Here is a 23272-nt window from a genome sequence, read left to right as displayed (position 1 = left end):
GTCTGTGTCCCGATTAGCTTAAGGGAGGTTATCATTGGAAAATCCAGCTGGCCATTTTTTTTTGACTCATTGTGCGGCCCTTTTTTGACTCCACAACGAAACGCCAGCAACCAACACAGATGCTGCTCAGTGACTTTAGCGTCATCACGCCCTATGGCTCCAACGTGTCCTCATGTGGCTACTGCAAGTCCACCATGGGCTCCCGGACATACGGCATGGGCGCTCACCTAATGACCTGCGAGGTGCGACAAGATGCAGGAAGAATCAACTCTGAAATGATCAGCTTCTGAGACCGATGTCGACTAAGTCTTTTATCACTCAATCATATATCATTGATAGGACTACCAAAAACTTATTGACCGCGGATGGAGAAGGTGAGAAAGGAAATCCTTATAGTGCTATCTAGGGCAATGCTATACTGTCGACGACAATACTAACGCTGGGTTGAGTGGTTGGTTCATTTGGATAGATCGGGGACCTATCTCTACAAGCCCAATCTGAGGGATAGCTGTTGTCCGCAGTATACTATTCGGTGAGTGGGTATTTTACTTAATTCTTCGTCTTTGGAAGGACACGTTGACTCAATCGCGTCTTTTTCTCTGCTTGCAGCATGAAGGCGCACGAGTTTGCGCCATCAAAACACCAACGGCAAATCGTGAACCGGTTCAACAACTATGTCCAGGAAGGAGATGAAAATTTTGAAAAGGACATTGCATCTCGCCTTGAGCAGAGTTCTGAGACCAAGGATGCCTCAGCTTTGAACACAGAGGTCGCATCGACTTCACTGACAAAGTCAGTGCCCGAGACAACAGCCTCCAACGACGCAGCGCCATCCACATCTGAAGGTCAGGGAAAGAAACAAAAGCCAAGGAAGGCACCAAAGAATGCCGCATCCGATTTGAAGACACGAATTCGGTCGTCAGAATACCTTCTCTCACCTGAGATCACCTCTTGGAAACATCGCCTCCGAGTACGGACCTCTCACTTTGAGCATGCTACATCGATAAGTAGACTTTTTAGTACATGTTTACTAATGAACCTTCACTTAATACTGGAATGCAGGTCAAACTGGAGCCTTCATCATTTACGGAAGAGAAGCACGCACTGTACGTTAGGTACCAGATGGAAATTCATCATGAACCTCGAACCAAGTGCCAGGCCAGCAACTTTAAGAATTTTTTGGTCCAGTCTCCCCTTACAGTACGTGTCATCGCCGATACAGCCGCCAGTTGAACCAACCGGCCATCAACCTCACATCGGTTCATGTCTCGATACTATGTACCTCAATCTTAGGCCACAAAGGCATCAGACTCGACAGAAGAGGACCCAGGATTTGGATCATTTCACCAGTGCTATTATCTGGACGAGAAGTTGATTGCTGTCTCTGTCATCGATATTCTTCCGTCGTGTGTTTCAGCTGTTTACTTTTTTTATGACCCGGATTACTCGGTCCTGTCGTTGGGCAAGTACAGCGCCCAGAGGGAAATCGCGCTTGTGCAGGCCCTCAGTGCTAAGCCCGGATACGAGAATCTCAAGTATTACTACATGGGTATGCTACAGGCGGACCAAATCAGAGAACGTGCATTCCGAGACTAAAGGTTAATATTCTAACTATTATTTATATTTTTATCCCTTTGATAGGATTCTATATATTCACCTGCCCAAAGATGACATACAAGGGCCACTTTCATCCCTCGTACCTTTTGGATCCGGTAAGGACCCAGAAGGATACCAAGCCTTTAACGTGTCACTATTATGAGTACCAGCTCACAAACCCTGCACAACCATGTTTTCTTCTCAATAGGAAACATATAATTGGGTTGACTTCAAAAAATGCCAAGAGATCCTCAAGGATCAGCGGTACAGCGCATTTGAGAACCCTACCACAACGGACCCACTCTTCGAGGCCATGATCCAATCCATCGTCAACAAAAAGAAGGGATCCATCACTACATCATACGACAGCGATGACGACGACGATAGTGACGACTGGGAAGACACTGAGGACGACGAAGGGGACAAGAATGGTAGCCTGGAAAGTGCGGATGAGGAAGATGAAGAGGCGGACCTAGATCCGGACGAGTTTGATGATAAGGCACTAGAAAGCTCAGACAACGAACATACGGCTGACGACAGCAGAGATGAAAGCGAGCGGAAAAGGACAAGGTTAACAGCACACACGGAGGAGAATACGGCAGAGGCTGCTGACGCCGAAGCGGCTTCTGAGGCTAAAGCTGCGAGACGGAAGAAGAAATCACAAATTAAAAAGGCGTTCCGTACAACGACCTCACTGCCTCCACCGGGATGTCTGGACCCAGCGAAGATCACTGAAGCGGACTTGATAGGCGTCCTATGCTTGACAAGCAAGACTGTGTTGCGTCCTGTCGTGGTAATTTTCTGCTTGAATTTATATTTGAATGAAATATCGAGTCTTGATCTGACCATTTGCAACTCATTTGATGCATGTAGCTCACGGATTCTTATCGCAATTTTGGCGACGTGAAGGAAGCTGTCGCAGAGTACTATTCATATGTCGGCGAGGAGCTTGCAAACAAGATGATTCTGCATATCCGCTGAGCTGCTTCTGGAGACACAGTGTTGTCCTGGTACAGTTTTGCAGGTCAATGGCTCAAAGAAGACAAAGACTACAATAAAATGAAAACTAGAATTCTAGAGAGTGCTTTGTATGTTTTATTGAATTGAGGAGTTCCCGTTGAATCGGGCTCGAATAGCTTGCTATGCTTGTGCGGAGAACTCTAATAAAGGGATGGGAATATGAGCCACACACTGCGCTTAAGCCTCGATCGGTACAAGACCATCAAGAGCCTCATCATCAACTACAGTTGTAGTGGAGGAAGCATTGGACGTTAGAATCATAGTGCGGACCAAACTCCTGAGGGACACAATTCAAGCAGAGTCTGTTTTATACCTTGGCGACGGAAAATGGTGATTTCCTGCTGCTTGAAGTAGCGTCTGTTTTCCTCGTCGACAAGCACCAGATTCAAGAAGTAGCGAGCAGAGAACTTCATGTTTACTATAGAAGGAACGAAGCGCAACGATTCGCGGTTAGTATATTAATCTATAGCCAGTTCAAGCCCGCCCAAAAGAATATTCGTTGTAGCGCAGACATACCATCACGGAAGGTAGGTGTGAGCTCGAAACCTCCGAGGAAGAGTCGAATAGGAATGGTCTCTCCGCGAACGGGGGCGCCATCCATAATCTCAAACTTCGTAATTGTTTCGCTCTCGTTGTATTGGTTTGGTGGTGCTCCTGTTGTTTCCCGCCGAATGATCGAAAGCTCCATATGCTTGATCTTGATACGGACGAGAAGGAAGTAGATCTTGCCCACGATAACATCCTTCAGGTAGTATCTATGCTCACACAAAGATACATCACAAATCCCATGTTAATATATTCAAGCGTGGAGAGATACGACATATATCACGAGCAGGCGAGGGTAGACCAGTAACTCTTACCTGGACCTGTTGTATTCGAACTCGATGTGCAAACAGTCCTCAATTCCGACTTCCATCTTGATCGAGCTGTTGCCATCAGCGGGCATGACATAAGAGTGGACCCAAATATCCTGCTCCTTGACTACGTCTGCCAAACGTCTTTGAACGGTAACTCTGACAAAGTACCTAAGAGATCATTGCAACGTCGTCCAATGCGCTCTGTCAGTTTTCCTGTACCTATCCACTGCAGCAATCTTCAAAGTCGCTTCCGCTCTCCGGTGTCTGCGGCGAGTATATACCTCAGCTTGACATTGATTCCATGATAACTCTCATATTGCTTTTCGACATTCTTGAATTCAAAGTCGAAAGTCGTGTTGTTGCGGAGTTCACCGGGCACGGCCAATTCCTGCTGCATTGTCCTGAACTCATAATGGTTTCCACGATCGTAAAAGAGCTCTGTAGTCCATAGTAAAATCGCGAGATTGAGAACTCCATGTTAATAGAGAGTTCTTGTGCATAGTAGTCCTCGAATGTTTTTTTTTTTTTTTTGCAAGATGTTTCTTCGTACCTATGCTTCCGACAAACTCGACCTTGATGCCATTGTGTTCCACTTTCTTTCCGTCCTTGACTCTGATATTAATCTAGCATTCATGCCCACAAATAAACAAGTCGAGGAACAAGGCGATAGGTACTGTTTATCAGCTCAGACCAAGGCTTCTGCAGGACAAGAAAGAAAAAAAAAGGCGTTGGTGTCTATACCTTTCCTGCAACGGTTTCGCCGTCAAAGTAAAGCGGGAACTTTTCACGCCTGTCCTTGTCGACCTTGGCCTCAATTTGCTTGCGCTGTTCCTGACCGTTGAAGCGAATCTCCACGTCCAGCGGGGCGGAGAAACCGAAGAGATTCTTGCGGGATGGAATGTAACGAGGGTGGGATGCATGTCAGTTTCTCTTTTCCTGCAGAGGTTCGCCTAGACGGAAGACAAGTCTACACTCACAGCCATAGCCATGTTGGAAAACGACGCGTTGGAGGTTGTTCTGTGGTGGAGAGGACCTTGGTGGTGTTTATGGTAGTGAAAATTGTCTCGTCGGTGTAGTAACGGTGAGTGTGATCCTGAATGGATGGAAAGTGTATATGCAGGAGCGCCAAGTAATGAAAGCTGAGAAGACACAGACGCGGGACGCAGACTGCCTTTCTATTTTGATGGCTATTAGAATAGACAGGGTCCATCCACCGCTAAAATGAGCTCCATTCCCCCGCACAGGAACCGTTGAACTCTTCTTCTCTCCTTTCCTTTCATTCACCTCATTCGTCTTTTGTTTGCAAAATAGTTGATGCATGGTAAGCAGCCCTCATCCGACCAAGCCAGCCACACTCGCACTTGTTCCTCTCACTCTTATCATATGTATGCGCCTGTCAGCCCGAGACAGCGCCCCTCCAACGGCCAGAGCCTGCTGCTAACCATTAGAACCAACCGTGCCTTTGCATAGTCTTCTCTACATAAGCGCAAGGTCAGCAAGAAAGATATGTCTCAAGACCAAGACCACGCTGACAACTCCAATCAGCGATTCGACAATGACCCCACAGAAGAGTCCCCTTTGCTTCATAGCAGCCAATCGGGCCCTCGTCCTGTGAGGGCGCTCATTAACCAAGGCTCCTGGAGACGCATGTCTGGTGTCTTCCTTCTCATGGTCGTATCCTACCTCGTCATCGGCAGTATCGTCAGTTACAAGCGACTCTCCCTTCCTACGCCCAAATCCGTAGAGGATGCATCGGGTCCCGATGATTTCTCAGCCAAGTGGGCCTGGAAGCATCTAGAGGAGATTGCCCAGAGGCCGCATCCGATCAATTCACGCGAAAATCTGCGCATCCACGATTACCTGGCCAAGACCGTCAGAGATCTACAGGAGGAAGCACGCCAGTTGAACAGGACCGTCGAGTTAGCGGATGATAACGTCAAGTTGACTTTGGCCAGGAACTTTTTGAGCAATTCGACTCGCCTTGAGTTTTACGAGTCTTCAAATATTCTTGTTCGTGTTGTTGGCACGAAAGGTCGCGCGGAGAACAGCCTGAAGGGTCATCCCGAAGCCGTTGTGGTCAGTGCCCATTATGGTAAGTTAGTGCAATAGCATCCTGGATTGGAGTGGAGATTAGAACACTTGGAAACGCGTATGGTGCGTGCAGCAAGAAAACGCGAAGGATATGTGGATCTGTCAGCGCAATTACCATCTTCGGAGAATCTGAGCCGGCCATCGCATCCATTTCTGGACAACAAATGATTCCTTGGGCGAAAGTCTAAATCTTAATTGCACTAGAAGCTTTCTACGCGTAACAGAAAATGTTTTGGAGCTTGTCGACGACCATAATGGTTTCTTCCAAAGAAATTGGAAAAAGGGATGAAATTTAACCGCTTGTGTTCTTGTTGTCTTTTTAGACTCTGTCCTCATCGGCCATGGTGCCACAGACGACGGCATCGGTGTTTCCGTGTGTTTAGAGGTAAGATTTAGGACTCTCGATGCGCATGGATTCAGTGAGCTATCAGCGAGCGACGAACAAACACGGTTAATAAGTATCGCCGCTCGATATAGATGATTCGTAATCTCATCCACCACCCTGTCAAGCACAATGTTATTTTCAACATCAATAACGGTGAGGAAGTCGGGCTCTTTGGCGCAGCTGCTTTCATGAAACACCCATGGGCTAAGGACGTCAAAGCATTTATCAATCTCGGTAAGTCAACGAGTCATGGCCCTCTCATCAATTGGCGAATATCTTTCTACGCAGTTTGACCTGTTACTCTTGATTCACGCTCTTCTTCAATTTTGCATATAGAGGGTGCCGGTGCCGGTGGTCGCGCTCTGCTCTTCCGTGCAAGCAACAAGGCCCTTGCCAAGTTCTATAGCAAAGTCGGCAACTCTCCTCATGCTAACGTCTTTGGAAATGACATCTTCAAAATTGGACTTATCAAGAGGTAGGTCGCGGTTATCTGCCTTCGACAAAAAGCAATGCTATCTCAACGGAGTACTGATAAATGTCTTATAATTGACGCTTTAATAGTGGCACCGATTTCTCTGTCTACACGGCCTACAACATCCCCGGCCTCGACATTGCGTTTTACAGTCGCAGGGCTTTCTATCACACCCTTCACGATGATCTCGAGCACACCTCGCCTGCATCTGTCCAGCATATGGGCAACACTGGACTGACAGCGATGCGTAACATTGCGGATTCGGATTATCTGATCAAGCCCAAGGAGATCCTCAGCCAGGAATCCAGCATCTACTATGATATCGCCGGCCTATTCATGCTGGTTTATTCCTTCAACACTTACCTGACACTCAACTACAACTTGATCATTATCGTCCCAATTTTCATTGCGTATTCCATCGTCTCGTCCAGGAAGCATGGTCTGACCTTGGGTGTTGTGCTGAGAAGCTATATCGCCATGATCCTCAGCTTCGTGGCCGCCATCGCAGTCTCGATCGGCTTTGCTGCTCTTCTGAACAAGATCAACCCAATGCTCGTCTATGGAGAGCACTGGCTCGGTTTCATGTTCTTTATTTTCCAGTGCTGTACAACCATCATCTGTGTGCAATGGGGGTGGGTCCTGTTGGAGCTCTGGCTGAAGGGTGACATGGGCCCGGATGATATTGTACTCGAGCGTATCCGCGTGGACTCTGAGCAGGTGGCCAATGTCGGCATGGTCCTATTCTGGTGGACTCTGTTGATTGCGGCGACGGTTATCGGTCAGAAGAAAGAGATTGGCTTATTTTATTTCCTAACCTGGTTCACGGTGACCTCAATGATTTCGGCTCATCTGTCTGTTTACCCGCGAAGACGTGGTACTTCCTGGACACTGGCACGCTTGTGGATCAACTTTGTGCCCCTGATGATGGTGCTGGATATTGCTATCACGAATATGATAGCCATGGGCCAAACTCTTGTCGACGGAACCCCTCCCTTTGCCAGTAAGTCAAACAGACAGACAGTAAAAGGATATTCATCTGTGCTGTTAATCTGGAAAAGAACTCTAACATTAGCCTGTTCTGTGCAAACTACCGCTAGTCATGGCTCTGTTCGCTCTTTGCGCATTGAACTGTGTGATGCCCCTAATTCCAACCATCCACCGATCGGCCAACTTCCGCAAGATGGGCCAGGTCAGCGTTTTTTTAACAGTGGCTCTGCTGATCTCTGCCTGCATCGTATTCCCATACTCTGCGGAAGAAGCACCCAACAAGCTAGTATGGCGCCAGGTCTATGATCTCAATCATAACACGTCGCTCGTTACCGTCAAGACCATGAACAGGCTCGAGACGATCATGGACTTGGTCCCTGCAGCCGAGAAGCGCGAATGCGGCCCTGATCCTGTGAGCAACAATGCCTTGACCCAGTGCATTTACGAGGGCGCGGTTCCCAGACTGGTGATCGAATCCAGGAAATCCGGAGAGGAAATCATCAAGTCTGAGGTCTCGAAGCCCGAGCACCACCACGATGCAATTTCCTTAGGAGAGGAAATTGAGGCCGAATCCAAGAGCTGGTTCCGCGTCGTACATTTGAAATGGACTGCCAAGGACTCTCGTCTGTGCCAGGTCAATTTTCCCACGAATTCTTCGATTGTGGTTATGAAACTGGATGGGTTTGATGAACCAGATCAGGGTTACATAGCAACATCAGTGAAGGCGGCGAGTCGTTCGGGAATGGTTAGTTTCAAGCGCAAGTACGACCAGGTATGGGATCTGGAGGTTGTGTACAGGGTCGAGGACAAGGATGCGCCGGCGCTTGAGGGTACACTAGGATGTCTTTATGATGAGTGGGATCAGGAGCAGATTCCGGCATTTACGAACATGAGGAGTCACTTGCCAAAGTGGGCGCTGCTCGGCGGAGGCAAGGGACCGGGTCTTCTCACTATCCAGAAAAAGGTCCATGTTTAGGATAAAAAAACTATTATCACCAGGCGGCGGAAGATGGATTCTTATTTCTTGATGGCCAACAAGGCGGTGATGAGAATCCAGCAGATCAAGACCAATAAATGGACGTTTTATATCGTTGTCGACCCCATTACTATGTAGCATTGGTTATGTGGTTATGGAACAGTTGGATACCGGAGAGCCCCAAGTAATTGGCACGCCACTAGACTTGTTCTGCCAAATTTGCATCTGTTTTACACAAACACATTATGATGAAAATTACGCGTCGTCATGGAAACCCTGGTCTTCGTCCGTCTGCAACCACTGCTGGTCTTTTCGAGGAGTGCAAGACCTAAACCCCCTCACAATCCGAGTTGGTGGAGACTATTATGAAGGTTGTCTTTTTTTTTTTTTTTTTTTTTTTTATTACAGGAAGGCAGGCTCTTCCAAGACCAATTTGCATTCTTATTTGCTCTTCCACTGAACTCGTATCGATGTTCATTGGTTTTGCTGGTTCTGCTATCTCATTCACTCCGATGACACACCATATCAATGCACATGCACAATATGTACAAAAGAAGGCATGGGATGGAGATACTTTCATGCCGGAACCGTAAATCGTTTTTCCGTCAGAGAGTAAAACAGATCTACTGAAGTGGTTCCAGACCGTGTGTTTGTTAATTATTATTTTTTTCCCTTTATCGCCAAACATACATCCGTGCCACCCATGGAATATCCACCGCTGTCTTGCAAATCAAGTTGACCGGTTCAAAAATATGAAAGGCGTTTTATATCTATGAAAAGAGAGCGGACTGAGCTGACTGAGCTGACTGAGCCGAGCACTATAAGTGCAGCTGGCCAGCGTGGGCTATTTGAGGTCGATCGACTGCAGTGTAGGCGCGGAACTGGGCGTAGACTATGTGTGGAGTGGAGTGGAGTGGGCGGGACTGGACATTGGAGAAGGGCGAACTATTTATATCAGCCAAAGAATCTGAGACCAACAGAATTGGTTGGTCGTACGTACCTGAACAAACTATGAAACCTTCTTCTTTGCTGTTCAACAATACCTCCGAAGGGTCCATCTTTTCAGTTCTGCATCCTCTTTTCCTTCCCGCCTCTCTTTGTTCCCTCCTCTCATCCTTTGCTCATTCCATCCCATCATTTTCATTCCTCCATTCCTCTCCCCTCTTCATTCATTTGCTCTTTTAACGACTCGGACCTTTTTTCATACCTTTGTACATAGTATACCCTTCCAAGAAAGAAAAAACGGTTCCTCCCACTCGCTCCACATTCTACATTCGTCCTTGATATCCTAAGGGACTCCTTCGCGCCATGTTCAAGTTTCTGGAAACCTGGACGACTCGGCGCTACGCCTTCTTCGTCATCTGGTTCCTCCTCCATGTTATGCTCTTCATCTTCGGTGTCCTCCGTGTCAAGCTCGACAAGAACCTCATCAACCTCAACAAGCCTCTCAACTGGTCGCTCTGGGTAGCCCGTGGAGGAGGCATGTGTCTTATCTGGGATTGTTCTATCATCCTCCTCCCCGTCTGTCGTAATATTCTCCGCATCCTCCGCGTCTCCTTCATCAACAAACTCATCCCCATTGACGAGAATATCTGGTTCCACAAGATCACAGCCTACTCTATCCTCTTCTGCACCATCGTCCACTCCATTGGTCACTACATCAATTTCTACAAAATGGACAGACTCTACCGTGAGGACCCTCAGGGTGCGTTCAAGCTCACGGCTGCAGAACTCCTCTACAAAAGTCCCGCCGGCGTCACAGGTCACATCATGCTCTTATCCATGGTTCTCATGTACACAACCGCGAAGCAGACCCAGCGTAACAAGTCCTTCGAGTCCTTCTGGTACACCCATCACCTGGCCTTTGTCATGCTCGGAGCTCTCATGTTCCACGGTATCGGATGCATCGTCAGAGATCAGTATGGTGTCTGCAGAGGATATAAATCTTATCGATACCTCGCCATCGGATATGTCCTATACGTCATCGAGCGCGGCATTCGCTTCTACAGGTCTCGATTGGATACTCGTCTGGTCAAGGCGATTCAGCACCCCGCAGGAGTCATTGAGCTCCAGATCCAGAAGCCCTCGTTCAGGTATAAGCCTGGCCAGTATATGTTCATCAACGTTCCGGACGTGAGCAAGTACCAGTGGCATCCCTTCACGATCACTTCTTCGCCCTTTGAGGATTATGTCTCGGTCCACATTCGTCAGGTCGGTGACTGGACCCGGGCTCTTGGAACTCGCATGGGCGTCGAAAAGGAGGGACGTGGTGACGCAGGAACAGGACAAAGGCGCCAGGCAGCAGTGGCAACGCGTCCCGAGAAGAAAACCGAACTGGTCAACGAGCGTGGCGAGGAGATCCGTATTCGCGCAGGATTCAGTATGCCCGAGGTCAAGATCGATGGACCCTTTGGTGCGCCCACAGAAGATGTCTTTGACCACGAGATCGTTGTCCTTGTCGGCTCTGGTATCGGAGTGACGCCCTTTGCCAGTATCCTCCGCGACATCTGGTACCGCGCCAACAACAACATGCCTCTAAAGACCAAGCGCATCGAGTTCTATTGGGTATGCCGTGACCTCGCCTCACTCAAGTGGTTCCAGTCCCTGCTCTCGACGATCGAGCAATCGATGATGAATGTGAAACTGAAGATCCATATTTACTGTACAGCGGTCATGAAGCCGGACCAACACCACAACATTGCGCTGCATCTCCACGACGACTACACAGGAGCAGATACCATCACGGGCTTGCAGACCCTGACAAACTTTGGACGACCGAACTTTGGAGCTATCTTTTCGGAGCTGAGACAGGGCATTATGGACGGCACCTACATGCCTGGAGCGACTCAGGAGCTCGTCGTCGATGTTGCCGTCTTCTTCTGCGGACCGGGTGTCATGGCCAAATCCCTAAGGAGAGAATCGAGAATCCAGAGCAAGAACGGTGTCAAGTTTTCTTTCAGAAAGGAACACTTCTAAGCGCCCTCAGTGACCTTGTTCAACTTCCAGGGAGAATAGTCATGTTCAGAAAATAAAATAACAATCTTCATGCTGTGGCCTTCTAGAGTGATTACTAAGTATGTTGTTTATTGAAGCTTAGAGCGTATCTAAGACTCTAAGTTGACGTAGAATAGCAAATGGAGGAGATATGTAAAGAGAGCAAGTTGGTTTCTTTTACAGTAAGAACTTCCAGAGCACGCAGCCAGCAACAACAGCCAAGGCAACGATGTATGAGCGGCTGTTTGATTTGCAGCAACGGGTGCCATTAAAAGCATAAAAAAAAAAAAGTGGCGTGATCCGATCGGCACATATGCAACGATGATGACGAGAATCGAAGTATCGAAGCATCGAAGCAAGAAAAGAAGAAGACAGGAAAGATATGGTCAGTACTCTTCTCAACGGCTTCTCATATCCCAGTGTCTTCTTGACAAAAAGAAAAAAGCGCAGCAGACCGCTTTATCAACTCGCAGCCCATCGTACGACGCAAAACGACTCTCACTGGCTTTTTGGATTCTTTTCCATTGTTATTATATGATCTGCAGTTTCTGCTTTGTGTCATTCTAGTCGCTTGCCTTCTACTATTTGTTTTTTTTTCCGATAAGTTTCTCATGCATTGTCCTGTCGTTTGTTGAAGCATCGATGGTGCCGAAGATATCGTATTTGATTCATCCTCTTAATGCCCCACCTCTTTTTTTTTTTTTTTTTTTTTTTGCTGCTGTGCACTCGACAGTTAAGTTTCCTTTGCCTCAGAAGAATCCTTTGACCCATGAAACGAACCTTCCAGAGTCCGAGCTCTCGCCCGCAGGGATAGGCTTAGGAGTCATCGAGGACGTAGCCTTGGCCTTCTTTCCAGCACCCTATATTATCATACACCCAATACAGAACGGGGCAAAGCAGAGCAGAGCAGTGCAGAGCAAAGCAAAAAAAAAAAAAAAAGTGCAGATTATGCATAGCGCATTAGTAAACCGTAAATCACAAAGCATTTGCAGAAAAGCGGTGAAACTGCTACTGCTTGCACATGCAGGTTATCATGCCAATATCAGAAAGGGTAAAGACCAATTCATGGCAACAATGATATATATCTTGTAGCAGCAGAGCGAACAAGAAAAAAAAAAAAAAAAAAGTGAGCTACTTACATCGTCCTTGAACTCTCCGACATACATCTTGTGCATAATCTCGCGGGCCTCCTCCGAATGTCCGACGTCCTCGAAGGACTCAGTCGCGTCCTTGCCAGCCTCGTCAATCAAGACCTCCTCTCCACCGGGGTGCTATTTGATTTTCCAAAGTCAATTGGGAATAAGGGTAGGATAACAAAAAAGAGAGAGAAAAAAAAAAAAGGTAATTAGTCATCGTCATTGAGCTGCAGTTGGAGATCCTGAAAACGTTGGGGCGTCGTATTAGCGCAGCTGTCTACGCCCGGGATGGATAATGGGTGTGATGAAATATCTTGCGAAATGTCCTTTGCAAACTGGATACAGAAGGCAATGATACTCCGAGGGTACTTGATCGCCTTTAAGCAATGCTCCGAGATGTTTTTTGCCCTGTAAAAACAAAGAGGACACACGACAGAAATACAATAGTCTCTGAATGAAAGAGAGACGAGGACAACCATGGGCTGATCAGCCAGATCAGCAAACGCACCTCGTCAATGAAATCAGTGCAGTCGTAGACCTTGCCTCCGACAGCGAGGTAGAGGCTGCTCTTGGAGCTGTGCTGGGCCAAGTCGGCGATGGTGAAGGTCTTGATCTCGGACATGATGAGTGTTGTGCGGTAAATGAGAAGGGGGGATGATGAGAAAGAAGAAAAGAGCGGAGTTGTCGTACCACGCATTTTTTTTTTGTACATTCGCTCGTGCAATTTGGTGTACAAGGTACTTTTTTTATTTACGTGCGATGCCATGGAGAGCGTCCGTACGTGGCCCCTATTTCCTTTACGGTCTTGACACGTATTTCCTCATTCACATCTGCACCGGTTGTTCCTTTCACCCATACTTTCTCGCATCATATTAATAGGCCAGCCCAACGACTCTATCCCGGAAGCTCCGTGGGGCCGATCATGAGAATAATGCATCTGTCGGGAAAGTCAAGCCGATACATTGCCAAAAAACTCAGCCTCAACCATAGAATCGTTGGAGCCAATATCAAGAAATTTCGAGAGAACGATTCCATGGAGTCGAAAGCGAGCCCTGGACGATCAGGAAAACTCAGCGAGGGAGCGGAGAGGGCCACCTATCGTTCCGCCCTCAAAGACCGTTCTGCCACCTTGAACGACATGATAAATTAGCTGTGTGTGAGCGAATATTGCAACGGGATCTCTGCGCGACAGCTTATCTCAAAGCCATTTCGTATACTCAAATAGAAAAAAGCGTGGCACAGCTTCGTATTGGAATACAGGAATTGGACGATTGAGAAATGAAAGCGGGTTTCCTGGGCTGATGAATTCTCATTCGATATTGGGAAGAACTACCGTTGCTATTACATTTGGGGAAAGGAGAATGAGAAACTCAGGCCTAATTGCCTCAAGTTCAAATTCAAGGGCGGATAGTTCTCAGTTATAGTTTGGGACGCGTTTGCGGACGATCGGAATTCCGGCTTGATCATCATTCCACGAGGGAGACGCACCGCAGTCGATTTCGTTAACTTGGTCTATAACGGCGAGCTTCTTGATTTCTTAGACACAATCTCTGGCGATGTCTTGATGGAGAATGGCGCCCTGTACACACTGCCGAGGTTTCGAACACTTGGCGAGAAACACAGCTCATCGAGGAGTTCAAATAACCTGCGAATTCACCAGACCTGATCTTAATTAAATATATTAGGAGTCTCCTCAAAGATACAATGTAGTATCGTCGGTTATACTCCAGAAATAGTGAAGATACGGTTGCTGTTTTGAATAAGGAGTAGCAAAGGATTAGGGGAGACTTTCTCGAACAGTTTTGTGGGTTTATCCGAATGAGAATCTAGGATGTCATCGATGCCAGTGGTGGACACGGATCACTAGCCACTGAATGTACAGTTTCATTTAATTTCTCGCAGTAGCATCTACTGCGCCTTGAAGAAGAAAGCGATGCATTGCCATGGCTATCTGATGGGTAATAGGTAAGGTATGGGAATCTATCAATTAGGGGGAGGGGCACTAAAAGATCTTGCGGTAGAGAACAAACAGGATCAAGAACACTAGGACGATAATGATCGACGCCGTGATCAGCTTGTTTGTTGCCATGCTATTCAAAGAAAAAGCCATTGTTGATTAAATCATGGTTCCTTCTTATTATTTGAGTGGCGGTATGCCTACAGCAGAGTCAACATAAAGCCAGTTGCTTACCGACGAGCCATCCCCTTCAGGGTGCGTGATGCCTTGTCGATGTTCGAATCAGCCTCCAGGAGCTATGCACAGTGAATATGTACAGCTATCAGTCTTTTGTTGCTTCCCGTCCAAAAGTATCGCTTTCTTTTCCTGTATTACTTACAGTGTTTCTGGTGTTGATGATCTGCTCCCGCTGACCTCTCAAGTCGGTCAAAATTCCTGCTCCCAGAGACTCTATAAAGGCAACATGCACAAAAGGTCAGAAAGGGCATGTTAGTACAGAGGATGAATCACAGTCCAGCACCCTTTGCGACCCCAAAAAAGAGTCCGGGAAACGTACCTGTTTCAAGCGCAATCTTGTGGCTGTCTTGCAAGCGCCTGCTGCTTTCAGCCAGTCGATCCGTGCCATTCAAGAGTCGTGTGCGTTGATCCATCGAAGCTGCGTCCAGGTCAAATCCTCCGCTCGAACCTCCCAACAGCTCATCCCTATCTGCAGTCGATCGCGATGTTGATTGTGCGCGTTTCTAGTAGCAAGGAATTCAAAATAGATGTGAGAAGCTGGATGCGGCAATTTCTGATATGTAATGTATTCGTTCCAGGACAGCCTGACAGTTGATGCGATGACTTTACAAGGGTTTGCTTCACACGATCGAGCTCTGCCCTGTATCCGCGATGCCTGGCCTGCAAACGTGTCTTAGAGCTTTGTGGGAGGTTCAGGAGTTCCATCTCCATTTGTTGTAACTATCATGGAGCGGCAAGTGTGTAGGGTTAATCTCGTGCATTTGTGATATCTCACTATCCATGTCAAAGACTTCATGATCTGCAGCTTGCTTACAATTCCGTTCGCCTCATCGATCTCTCGGTCTGCAGCGCGAAGGGTCTGCTTCTTGACCTCTAGGAAGACATTGAAGGTGAAAGAAAGGTCAGTTCGGTGACACAACGTTCTAAGTCAATGCAGACAGAGGCGGGCTATAATTGGATGTGGCGCCAAGGTGCAATTGAGTGTGCCGAGCAGGTGCGATTGAATAGCAGAATACGGTTGGGCGTATGGGCAGTACGTGGGTGGCGCTATGCGAGAGAAAGAAAAAAAGAGAGGGAAGGAGAGCACCGTACCTCCAGTTTGGCCCCCAGAGGCAGTGAGGCGCTCATTAATGGAGACCTTGATAGCCTCAAAGTCCTGCTCGTAGCTTTCGAACAGTTCAGAGCCTCCAGCAACGTCCATGGCTGATTTTTGAAGTATGTGTCGAGAAGAATAGGTGCTGAAGTACTGGGTATGAGAGTGACGAATGGCAGTAGAAGGAAAAAAGCGAGAAAGAGAGAGGATGAAAAAACGGCGAAGGAAGTAATGAGAGAAGCGAAAGTGGAATGAAAGCAAGGTGGAGTGAAGTGGAGTAAGAGTCGATGACTTTGTTTCCTTGTCAGCTGCTCCTTGACCAGAGGCGATAGCGTGTAAAACATTAAAGCCGACCGATCGACGTCATGGGAGAATCCATTCTTTACTTCCTCTCAAAATACTATGATTAAATTCCTTAATGATTCCACACCTTTCGCCTATCGCCTTCGACTGCTCTCTGATAAAACGAATGCGGTTCACGGAACGACGGGGTTCCCATTGCCACTTGCCATGGGGATGGGGTAACTTTGAGAAAGGAGGATCACATAGGTTGGGAGCTAATGTGGTGTAACGCCATGCCTCTTGGGGGAATATGAAGGAGCTGTGCCTCACTTGTCACCGTGATGTCCCATAGCTATGGTTCTCTCGCTAATGGCAAGAGAGAGCCATGGTGATGAGGGGTGGTGCCGCTAGATTCACTTGCGGCTTAAATCAGCTGGCCTTTCTCCTTGTCTTCGATGGCAATCTTTTTTTTGTGTTACTGGGATATGTGTCTCTGATCGTTCTGTGCACATTCTCATGCATGTTTTTATTCTCTTCTCCGCCAAGGACCTCCTTATTGACTAGGCTTGACTAGGACGATGCGCGGTATCGAACGACGACTGGAATTCATGAATAAATCATTCTTAATCATCATGATCATCTGCGTGGATTGAGCAACATTGCAAGCATAGAGATATATTTAGTATAAAATATCTACACATTGGAGTTAGTGCTGGGGCTTGTAGCTGTCGGCAGAAGCCTACCCTTGGTGTGTGGCATGTGCGGCGGGCTTGCACCGCGCGTTTTGAGATGTGTGGTGTGGGAGCACTGCTGCGGCATGATGCTACGGTCAGAATGGCTGTTTTATTGTAGTATCGGGCAAGGATTCGTTGCGGATCGTGATGAGGCTGCCAGTTCGAATACTGCGGAGGAATGCGGCGTGGAGCATGAATCCGTCGACATCTACCGCTGTGCGAATATTGACTCGTCCAAAGATCTCACCATTGACTTCGAGGTATAGCATGATGTTGGTTGGTCTGATATTATCATCGGTTGTGCGCTCTTGGCGGGTGGTAGAGTTCATCACTAGATCTCTCTGGTCCTCCTCTGTGTCTATCAGCGAGGCTCTAACCATGTTGCCTACCCGTGTCGTGTGAGCCCTGGTGTGGTCGGGCACTACACGGACCTCAAAACCGAGTATGAAATGCCTGCTCAAATGTAGCGCAGAGATCTGGCGACATGATGGTTGACAATTGGCGCGAAAATTCCCCAGTGGTCGAAACTTTATAGAAGATAAGCATTTCTTACAGTGGAAATAATCACAGCCATTAGGGGGTTTCCAACTCAAGTGTCTTCATTTTTTTTTGCACTTATGCATTTTAGATACGCGTTCGTTACACACCTGCCCCCCTCGGTCGGTACTATCTCGTCTGTGCCCTCTTCTCGAACATGCGGACAGCTTTGGAGCGCAATTCTTCAACGCGGTCATATTATAGAATAGATCCACCAATGTTTGACGAATACCTTACACCATTGGACGAGTGGGAACGAACAAGGTGTGTTCATGTCAAGTCCATCCAGTTTACTGCTGCTTGGCAACGTATGGCTGACTTGTAGTTGCCTCGTATCAATCAAACCCTCTGTTAGAAATACAGTTTTATTTGCTGACCAAAGAAGAAGAATAACCTATATAGCCCTGGAATGGAGGTTGAGATTTGATCGGCATGGCTTGCTTGAGCACAGATGCTCCTTCCTGATATTGCCCATTCTATTGAACCTTTTTGACCTCTCTTGATAGCCCACGAATCTTATAGTCTACTGCTGTGATCTTGTTCTCGATGTTTTCTGACATTGTCCCGATCTCTTGCTCCATCTCTGTTCGTAGAACCTGGACTCCGGCAACTAAACTGTTGACCACGCCTGTCAAATGTTCCATGTTGCTGAGAAGTGTGCCATACACACGCCTAGACTCCGCCACGAACCCGGTTATTTGCTGTTCCAGTTTGGGAATGTCCGCTGATGCTGTCGTGAATCTTTGCGATTGAAAGCGTATAGTCCATCACTATCTTTATACGCATCCCTGTCAAGCCCATCCTCTGTACTTGGATAACGCGAAGTTTCCTATTCCTGTATGAACTTAGCGCTCAGTAACCTCCGAAACAGTTTCGCGTAGTCCCTATTTACGAACAAGCGTGAACTCGTTTTCAGGTGTTGAATATGGTGGTTAGTTTTTGACCAGTAAGCAGTTCAAAAATCCCTATTCTGAGGTCTGCGATGCTGCGAAGATAATGAGACCGCGGATATAATGTGAAAATCATACGGCAATCCCAACATGTGCCTATGGCAACTGAAGCAGTCTGCGATTATGGCCATCAATTCATGTTGAAGAAAATATGCCCCACCGTCCCATGCCACAACCAGTGCTTACCCGATCTCAGTAAGTCTGTTAAAGCGAACTGATGAACGTTGGGTCTCTTAGTTCAAGGACTATGGGGTGTATTAAACGCAATCAAGGTTGCCCGTTGGCAAAACTGACTCGTCTTTCAGCTCCTGTCCCGCGCCTCTAAATCCAAATGATGCATATGGCGCGGAACCGAATCGAACATTCCAAGTGGTACCTCCACCTCATCAGTAAAGCACAAGATTAGGCACATTACAGGGCACTTACCATCAAAAGAAGGACGAGTGCATGGTGGGGAATGCCTGAAAGAAGAAAGAAGGGGAAGTAGATGGGTTGACTATTTTCTGGGATCCGGGGATTGTGAATTGACATAGGGACGCGCTCATTTGACAATATATATTTTTATTCGCCGGCACTTGCGCCCCGCCCTAACAGCGTTGATTCCCTGGACATCTAGCATTGTATTGTTCAGTCCTGCCACTGCGCTTTGGAAGTATTGCAGCGTACATCGTCTTTTTTTTTTATCGTGAACAATATCGCCTAGTTTCTTCAAAGCGTCTTCGCATTCCTGAAATGCCTCTTCATTTTCAGTTTCTATTGCTCTTTTCTGCGCTTCCTGCTGCTCAGCTCTCATTGCTTGTAGTTGGAGACGGAGTTACGGTGGAAGCAGATTTCAAGAGGGGTCCGAGATCGTTTTCGAGACCGTTTTCAATACCAATCGGTTCTCGTGGCTCTTGAGGAAGTATAGGTTCCCCGCCGTAGTTGACCTCCATGTTTCTGTAGATCCTTAGCACCAGATATACGCGCTTTCAGGGATACTTGTACTGGACGTAATCAGGACATGCACAAGAAAGAAGGACCCTGTCCATGTTCACAATGATGGAGTACTCCGCATTGGGTCGCGTGAAAGACTTGACTAAGAACTGTAGAGGATAACATTGATCAGGATGAAATTTGTGGGTATTACGTGCTGGTGGATTCTACGACAGAACAATTCACCCGCAGTTATTCATGAGCCAGGTTAACCACTTAATAAGGGTGTCACTATCGTTAAAAAAATAAAGTCGCCATGTAGTTCACTGATGGGGGGGTTTTTTTTTGCCCTTGAAGGCAGCCAAATTCATGGTTCGCCAAAATTTCAGATATAAACCTTATCTTTTCACGCGTTCCTTCACTTTCGTTTTCCTCCTCTTCCGCAACACAGTCCGCTGCACATCCTTTGGTATCTGCTTAACCCCATCTTGGTAACCTTCTTTACTAGTCTCGTAAGTGTGAGAATACAGCAGCATGATCGTGATCGGCGTAGGTCTTGGAAAGTTTTCTACAAAGACCAGACTGTCTTCTTTACACGAGTCGCTCTAATCGTACTTCGTCCAGAAAGCAAGTGGCCGATGATGCCCCTTAGCGACCCTGCGATTGCTGTCTCTTGTGGAACGTCATGACTAATCTCGCCTCTCTCTTCAATTTGTTTCTGCCTCACTCTAGGCCAGGTCGCTTGGCTACATTGTTGTGAATGTGAATGAGTATTACATCTCGAAAAGTATCCGGACTGTGAGGATTTTGTTGGTCAGATCAACATCCGCCGACTTTGTTGTTCGACGTGCAAGAAATCCGTGCGTTGCGATATCATGGCCGGCCACAACATCAGCAATGCGGTCCGTGGCCATCTGATTAGCCGGCAGCGGCCCCTATACCTCCAGCCCAAGGATATCGATGAGAACTACCAATGGATGCAAGCTGAAAGGTCTCGCTCGGTGGGCAGCAGCAACAAAGGCCGTGAGAGTCGTGCTGGACATGGTGGGGTCAAGCGACAGGTACCGTCAGAGTGGATGGAATCTCCAAGGCGCAAGATAATTCAGGTCGTAGACATTTTGCGTTTAGAGAGGTTCATCACTTCTGTGATGTAATCTTCGCGTCCATTGATGCATCACATCAACTGCAACTACGCAGATCATTTAGTTGCGTGAATCCGCGCGTTACAGATCGGTAAGTGATCAACTTCCTTTCTTACTTCCCTTCTTCCTAACTTTTTTATTCACATTCACGCTCTTCATCCCGCAGTGTGTCCTCCTCACACCTTTCCACATAACACTCTCTTAACCATGATGCACGGGGCTGACTTACTATTCCTGCCATGATGGTTGCGGTTCCATTCCAGGCACGTTAGATGTGGCAAGTCTTTTGCTGTTACTGCAACTGACTTAATGGATTGGCTTGCCTCCAGCCTCATCAAACACTGCTCAAAGTCTCGCTATGCTAGAGGCTTTGAGTAGCAGCATGCTTTGGGATCCTGGGATCTCATCAACGCTCGAGCAGAGGGTCTTTGAGCTGAGCGTATCTGCATGCACCCATAGAAGATCCCTCTTGCGATGGTGATGTTGTCGGCGAAAGAATTTTCATATTTCTACGTTTTGTCTCGAAGCATTTGTAGGCACATCCAACAGATTGACCCACCAACTCGCTATGGGATCCTCAAGCAAGCGACCCGGCCGAAAACGCTATCATGGAGGGACCTGCGCGGAGAAGGAGCCCAACAGCGCCCCTGAGTCCAGTGCGCCGACGAATACATTCGCATCAACAGCACCTTTTTTGAATAAAGCATTGCTTGAGACCCAATCGGATTATTACGCTGCTGCTTAGCCCAATGATAAATTTGTGCCTGAAACGGGTGACCAAATGGTTTCTACGAGCGTTAGTACCAATACCAATGACGGGCATCACATTATCCACACCAACGCTAGTATCTCGGTTCGCCGTGGACCGCCCATTGGTCGACCTATCAACTCCAGAGATGGAGTTGAAGACAGTAAGCGACCCAAAACGGCTGAGAAACAGGAAGCAATCCGGTTCAATGCCGCGCTATTTGATTCCGATCAACCACGCACGGATAATGACCAAGAGATCATTGACCTCACAACGATTGAGGATAATGAACATGGAAAAGCATACGAGAGCTATACAATGGAGCACAATCCGCTTTGCAGTGATATTTCTTTTGATAAACATATCGGTTTGCAGTGCCCTTTCTTTGATGTTAAGATCTCGATGGCTCATGGATCGATAGCCCTTTGCAAAACTCTTTCTTGATGCAAAATTTCGAACAGTTAGCTCTCGATGGCATTGTTCTTTATTGCCAACGTAATTTTGCTTCGCCCAAAAATAAACTTCCTCTCACATCCACCACTGCCAAACACCCTTCATCCCTACACATTCACTGCTTGACCCTTATCACTCAAAGCCATTCCCTTTGCTCCTCCACAGCCACTGCATCCCTCTTACATTTTACATTAACTACCGAGAACATGGATGCGACGTGCAGCCAAGCGTATGTGAAGTGTGCCTTTGTTATTTTTTACGTCGACATTGATCCCCATGCTAATTTGACACAAATTTATCGAGCGCCTCGAGCATGTAAATGTGGTCAACTTAGCCACTCCAGAATCACCTTAAAGGACTGCCCTGAGAATCCCAGTAACATGCTCGAAAAGCAGAGTCTTTTTTTTTTTTTATGGAGTGAGTTTATACCTTTCACCTTGCCAGTGATTCTCACCGGTGAACGGTTAACCGCGGTGAGTAACTCTGATTTCACTGAATTTCACTGAATTTCATCAGATTTCACCGGATATCACCGTTACTCTCACCAGGCGCGCTGATTTAATTGCCGCTTACAATCGCCAGCATAGCGCATTGGATTTAGATGCGTTACTCCTTACGCGGCGGCCTTTCATTGAAGATTTGGCGACAGGCGTTGATGTCAAAAATAACCGGCACTACCTTGGTTATATGGTCAAATGCAAATACTGTATGGCCAAGGTATGGGTGCAGGAGCGGTGCAAAGGTGCCTCCAAGAGGAACCCCAAGTTCACGCTCTGCTGCTCAAAGGGCCGCACTGTACTGCCCCGATTCAAGCTATCCAGAGAACTCGTGATTGATGGAGCTGATTATGAGAAACTCAGAGGAGATCAAGCACTTCCGAGAAAAATAAGTAAAATAAATAGGAAACACTAGGTGACCCTGATAAGTATCGAACCATCTCTTTCATACCAGCATCTGAATAAAATACATGATATTCGGAGATGCAATAAGTCCCTGTCTTTCACCTCGATGGCCGCTACGACCGACAAAAATTCAGCAAGTGCTGCGGATGGCATCTGCACGTTCCGCATCCAGGGAGAAGTGTGCCATTATTATGGAAACCTTCTTCCGGAGCGTGCACTGAATGACAAGTCAATTTTGTGTCGATCTACTTCTACGAACCACCAACAAATATCATTTGTAGAAATATGCTGAACGTGCAGTAAATCTCGCATCCGTGGCGTGTGCCATGGATAGTTCTGCTAGTTTATACATAATTTACAAGGCAAGGATTATTAAGCAGGACGGCATTAGAGTAGACAGGGATGGTTAATACTTGGTTTGGAGATGCGGCGCGTCCAAGGCGATGCCAGGCGAGAGGGTATGGTGTCTTTATCAAACACGAAGGCGATGCGGCTGCGAGTAAACCTTAATTTGCCGTGAGACGCGACAGAGTAAAAGATCTAACGTAAACAGGATCTCTTTTTGCTCACCCTCACGACTAACTATGGCGCTGTTCATGACAGTATGCGTGTTCTCGCAGCATTTTCCAGGATCGATAATCTCATTTCCCGCTGGAGAGGAGACGTGTTCCGACCAGGCCAGGTCATCAACGTCGTCTTCGATGCACCGAACGAGTTTCCTGACTTTTCTATCTCATACAGCCTGGGGTCTAGAGAAGAATATCTATTGGCAATGGAAATCAAACCGCCAAACACAGCAGAGCAGCGTCTT

The 23272-nt window shown here is 47.3% G+C and overlaps 9 protein-coding genes across 9 annotated transcripts; 5 read left to right on the top strand and 4 right to left on the bottom strand.

Annotated features, from left to right (window-relative positions):
- The first annotated feature begins 6 nt into the window (after window positions 1-6).
- BC939DRAFT_442405 (arginine-tRNA-protein transferase) lies at window positions 7-2666 on the top strand. Its single transcript, XM_051554382.1, has 9 exons — window positions 7-242; window positions 340-374; window positions 470-532; window positions 610-970; window positions 1063-1200; window positions 1294-1549; window positions 1642-1712; window positions 1805-2389; window positions 2470-2666. Exons 1-9 carry the CDS (start codon window positions 120-122, stop codon window positions 2575-2577), a joined length of 1740 nt encoding a protein of 579 aa, XP_051415324.1. The 5' UTR covers window positions 7-119; the 3' UTR covers window positions 2578-2666.
- A 4-nt stretch (window positions 2667-2670) lies between these two features.
- BC939DRAFT_39341 (putative PEP8-vacuolar protein sorting/targeting protein) lies at window positions 2671-4739 on the bottom strand. The gene is made up of 8 exons (XM_051552087.1): window positions 4451-4739; window positions 4215-4358; window positions 4024-4096; window positions 3755-3911; window positions 3477-3641; window positions 3133-3371; window positions 2930-3034; window positions 2671-2837 (listed from the first exon to the last, which is right to left on the bottom strand). The coding sequence occupies exons 1-8, from the start codon at window positions 4460-4462 to the stop codon at window positions 2794-2796; spliced, it is 939 nt and encodes a 312-aa protein (XP_051415323.1). The 5' UTR covers window positions 4463-4739; the 3' UTR covers window positions 2671-2793.
- Window positions 4740-5141: 402 nt separating this feature from the next.
- BC939DRAFT_510827 (uncharacterized protein) lies at window positions 5142-8755 on the top strand (the record flags this gene model as incomplete). Its single annotated transcript, XM_051561095.1, has 7 exons — window positions 5142-5458; window positions 5522-5565; window positions 5888-5949; window positions 6042-6183; window positions 6286-6424; window positions 6511-7421; window positions 7519-8755. 7 exons carry the CDS (start codon window positions 5142-5144, stop codon window positions 8382-8384), a joined length of 2481 nt encoding a protein of 826 aa, XP_051415322.1. The 3' UTR covers window positions 8385-8755.
- A 937-nt stretch (window positions 8756-9692) lies between these two features.
- BC939DRAFT_483343 (ferric reductase NAD binding domain-containing protein) lies at window positions 9693-11360 on the top strand (the record flags this gene model as incomplete). The annotated part of the gene is made up of 1 exon (XM_051559173.1): window positions 9693-11360. The coding sequence occupies one exon, from the start codon at window positions 9693-9695 to the stop codon at window positions 11358-11360; it is 1668 nt and encodes a 555-aa protein (XP_051415321.1).
- An 87-nt stretch (window positions 11361-11447) lies between these two features.
- On the bottom strand, window positions 11448-13183 carry BC939DRAFT_442386 (cytochrome b5). The gene is made up of 4 exons (XM_051554381.1): window positions 13023-13183; window positions 12518-12649; window positions 12159-12238; window positions 11448-11619 (listed from the first exon to the last, which is right to left on the bottom strand). The coding sequence occupies exons 1-4, from the start codon at window positions 13134-13136 to the stop codon at window positions 11556-11558; spliced, it is 390 nt and encodes a 129-aa protein (XP_051415320.1). The 5' UTR covers window positions 13137-13183; the 3' UTR covers window positions 11448-11555.
- A 116-nt stretch (window positions 13184-13299) lies between these two features.
- BC939DRAFT_442383 (uncharacterized protein) lies at window positions 13300-14199 on the top strand (the record flags this gene model as incomplete). Its single annotated transcript, XM_051554380.1, has 1 exon — window positions 13300-14199. A coding segment is annotated over exon 1 (223 nt), but the record flags the coding sequence as incomplete, so codon positions are not given.
- An 84-nt stretch (window positions 14200-14283) lies between these two features.
- On the bottom strand, window positions 14284-16107 carry BC939DRAFT_442382 (t-SNARE). Its single transcript, XM_051554379.1, has 7 exons — window positions 15801-16107; window positions 15523-15581; window positions 15318-15428; window positions 15028-15211; window positions 14851-14921; window positions 14706-14767; window positions 14284-14604 (listed from the first exon to the last, which is right to left on the bottom strand). The coding sequence occupies exons 1-7, from the start codon at window positions 15907-15909 to the stop codon at window positions 14517-14519; spliced, it is 684 nt and encodes a 227-aa protein (XP_051415318.1). The 5' UTR covers window positions 15910-16107; the 3' UTR covers window positions 14284-14516.
- An 805-nt stretch (window positions 16108-16912) lies between these two features.
- BC939DRAFT_500411 (uncharacterized protein) lies at window positions 16913-17998 on the bottom strand (the record flags this gene model as incomplete). Its single annotated transcript, XM_051560045.1, has 2 exons — window positions 16913-17248; window positions 17840-17998. 2 exons carry the CDS (start codon window positions 17996-17998, stop codon window positions 16913-16915), a joined length of 495 nt encoding a protein of 164 aa, XP_051415317.1.
- Window positions 17999-20091: 2093 nt separating this feature from the next.
- On the top strand, window positions 20092-21550 carry BC939DRAFT_474484 (uncharacterized protein; the record flags this gene model as incomplete). The annotated part of the gene is made up of 3 exons (XM_051558424.1): window positions 20092-20277; window positions 20423-20449; window positions 21104-21550. 3 exons carry the CDS (start codon window positions 20092-20094, stop codon window positions 21548-21550), a joined length of 660 nt encoding a protein of 219 aa, XP_051415316.1.
- Between the last annotated feature and the right edge of the window lie 1722 nt (window positions 21551-23272).

Source organism: Gamsiella multidivaricata (assembly GCF_025024155.1).
Source record: "Gamsiella multidivaricata strain RSA 2152 chromosome Unknown BC939scaffold_12, whole genome shotgun sequence".
In the NCBI taxonomy this organism is placed as follows: domain Eukaryota; kingdom Fungi; phylum Mortierellomycota; class Mortierellomycetes; order Mortierellales; family Mortierellaceae; genus Gamsiella; species Gamsiella multidivaricata.
The sequence above is the reverse complement of the archived record's forward strand: the minus strand, read 5'-3'. Positions and strand labels throughout refer to the sequence as shown.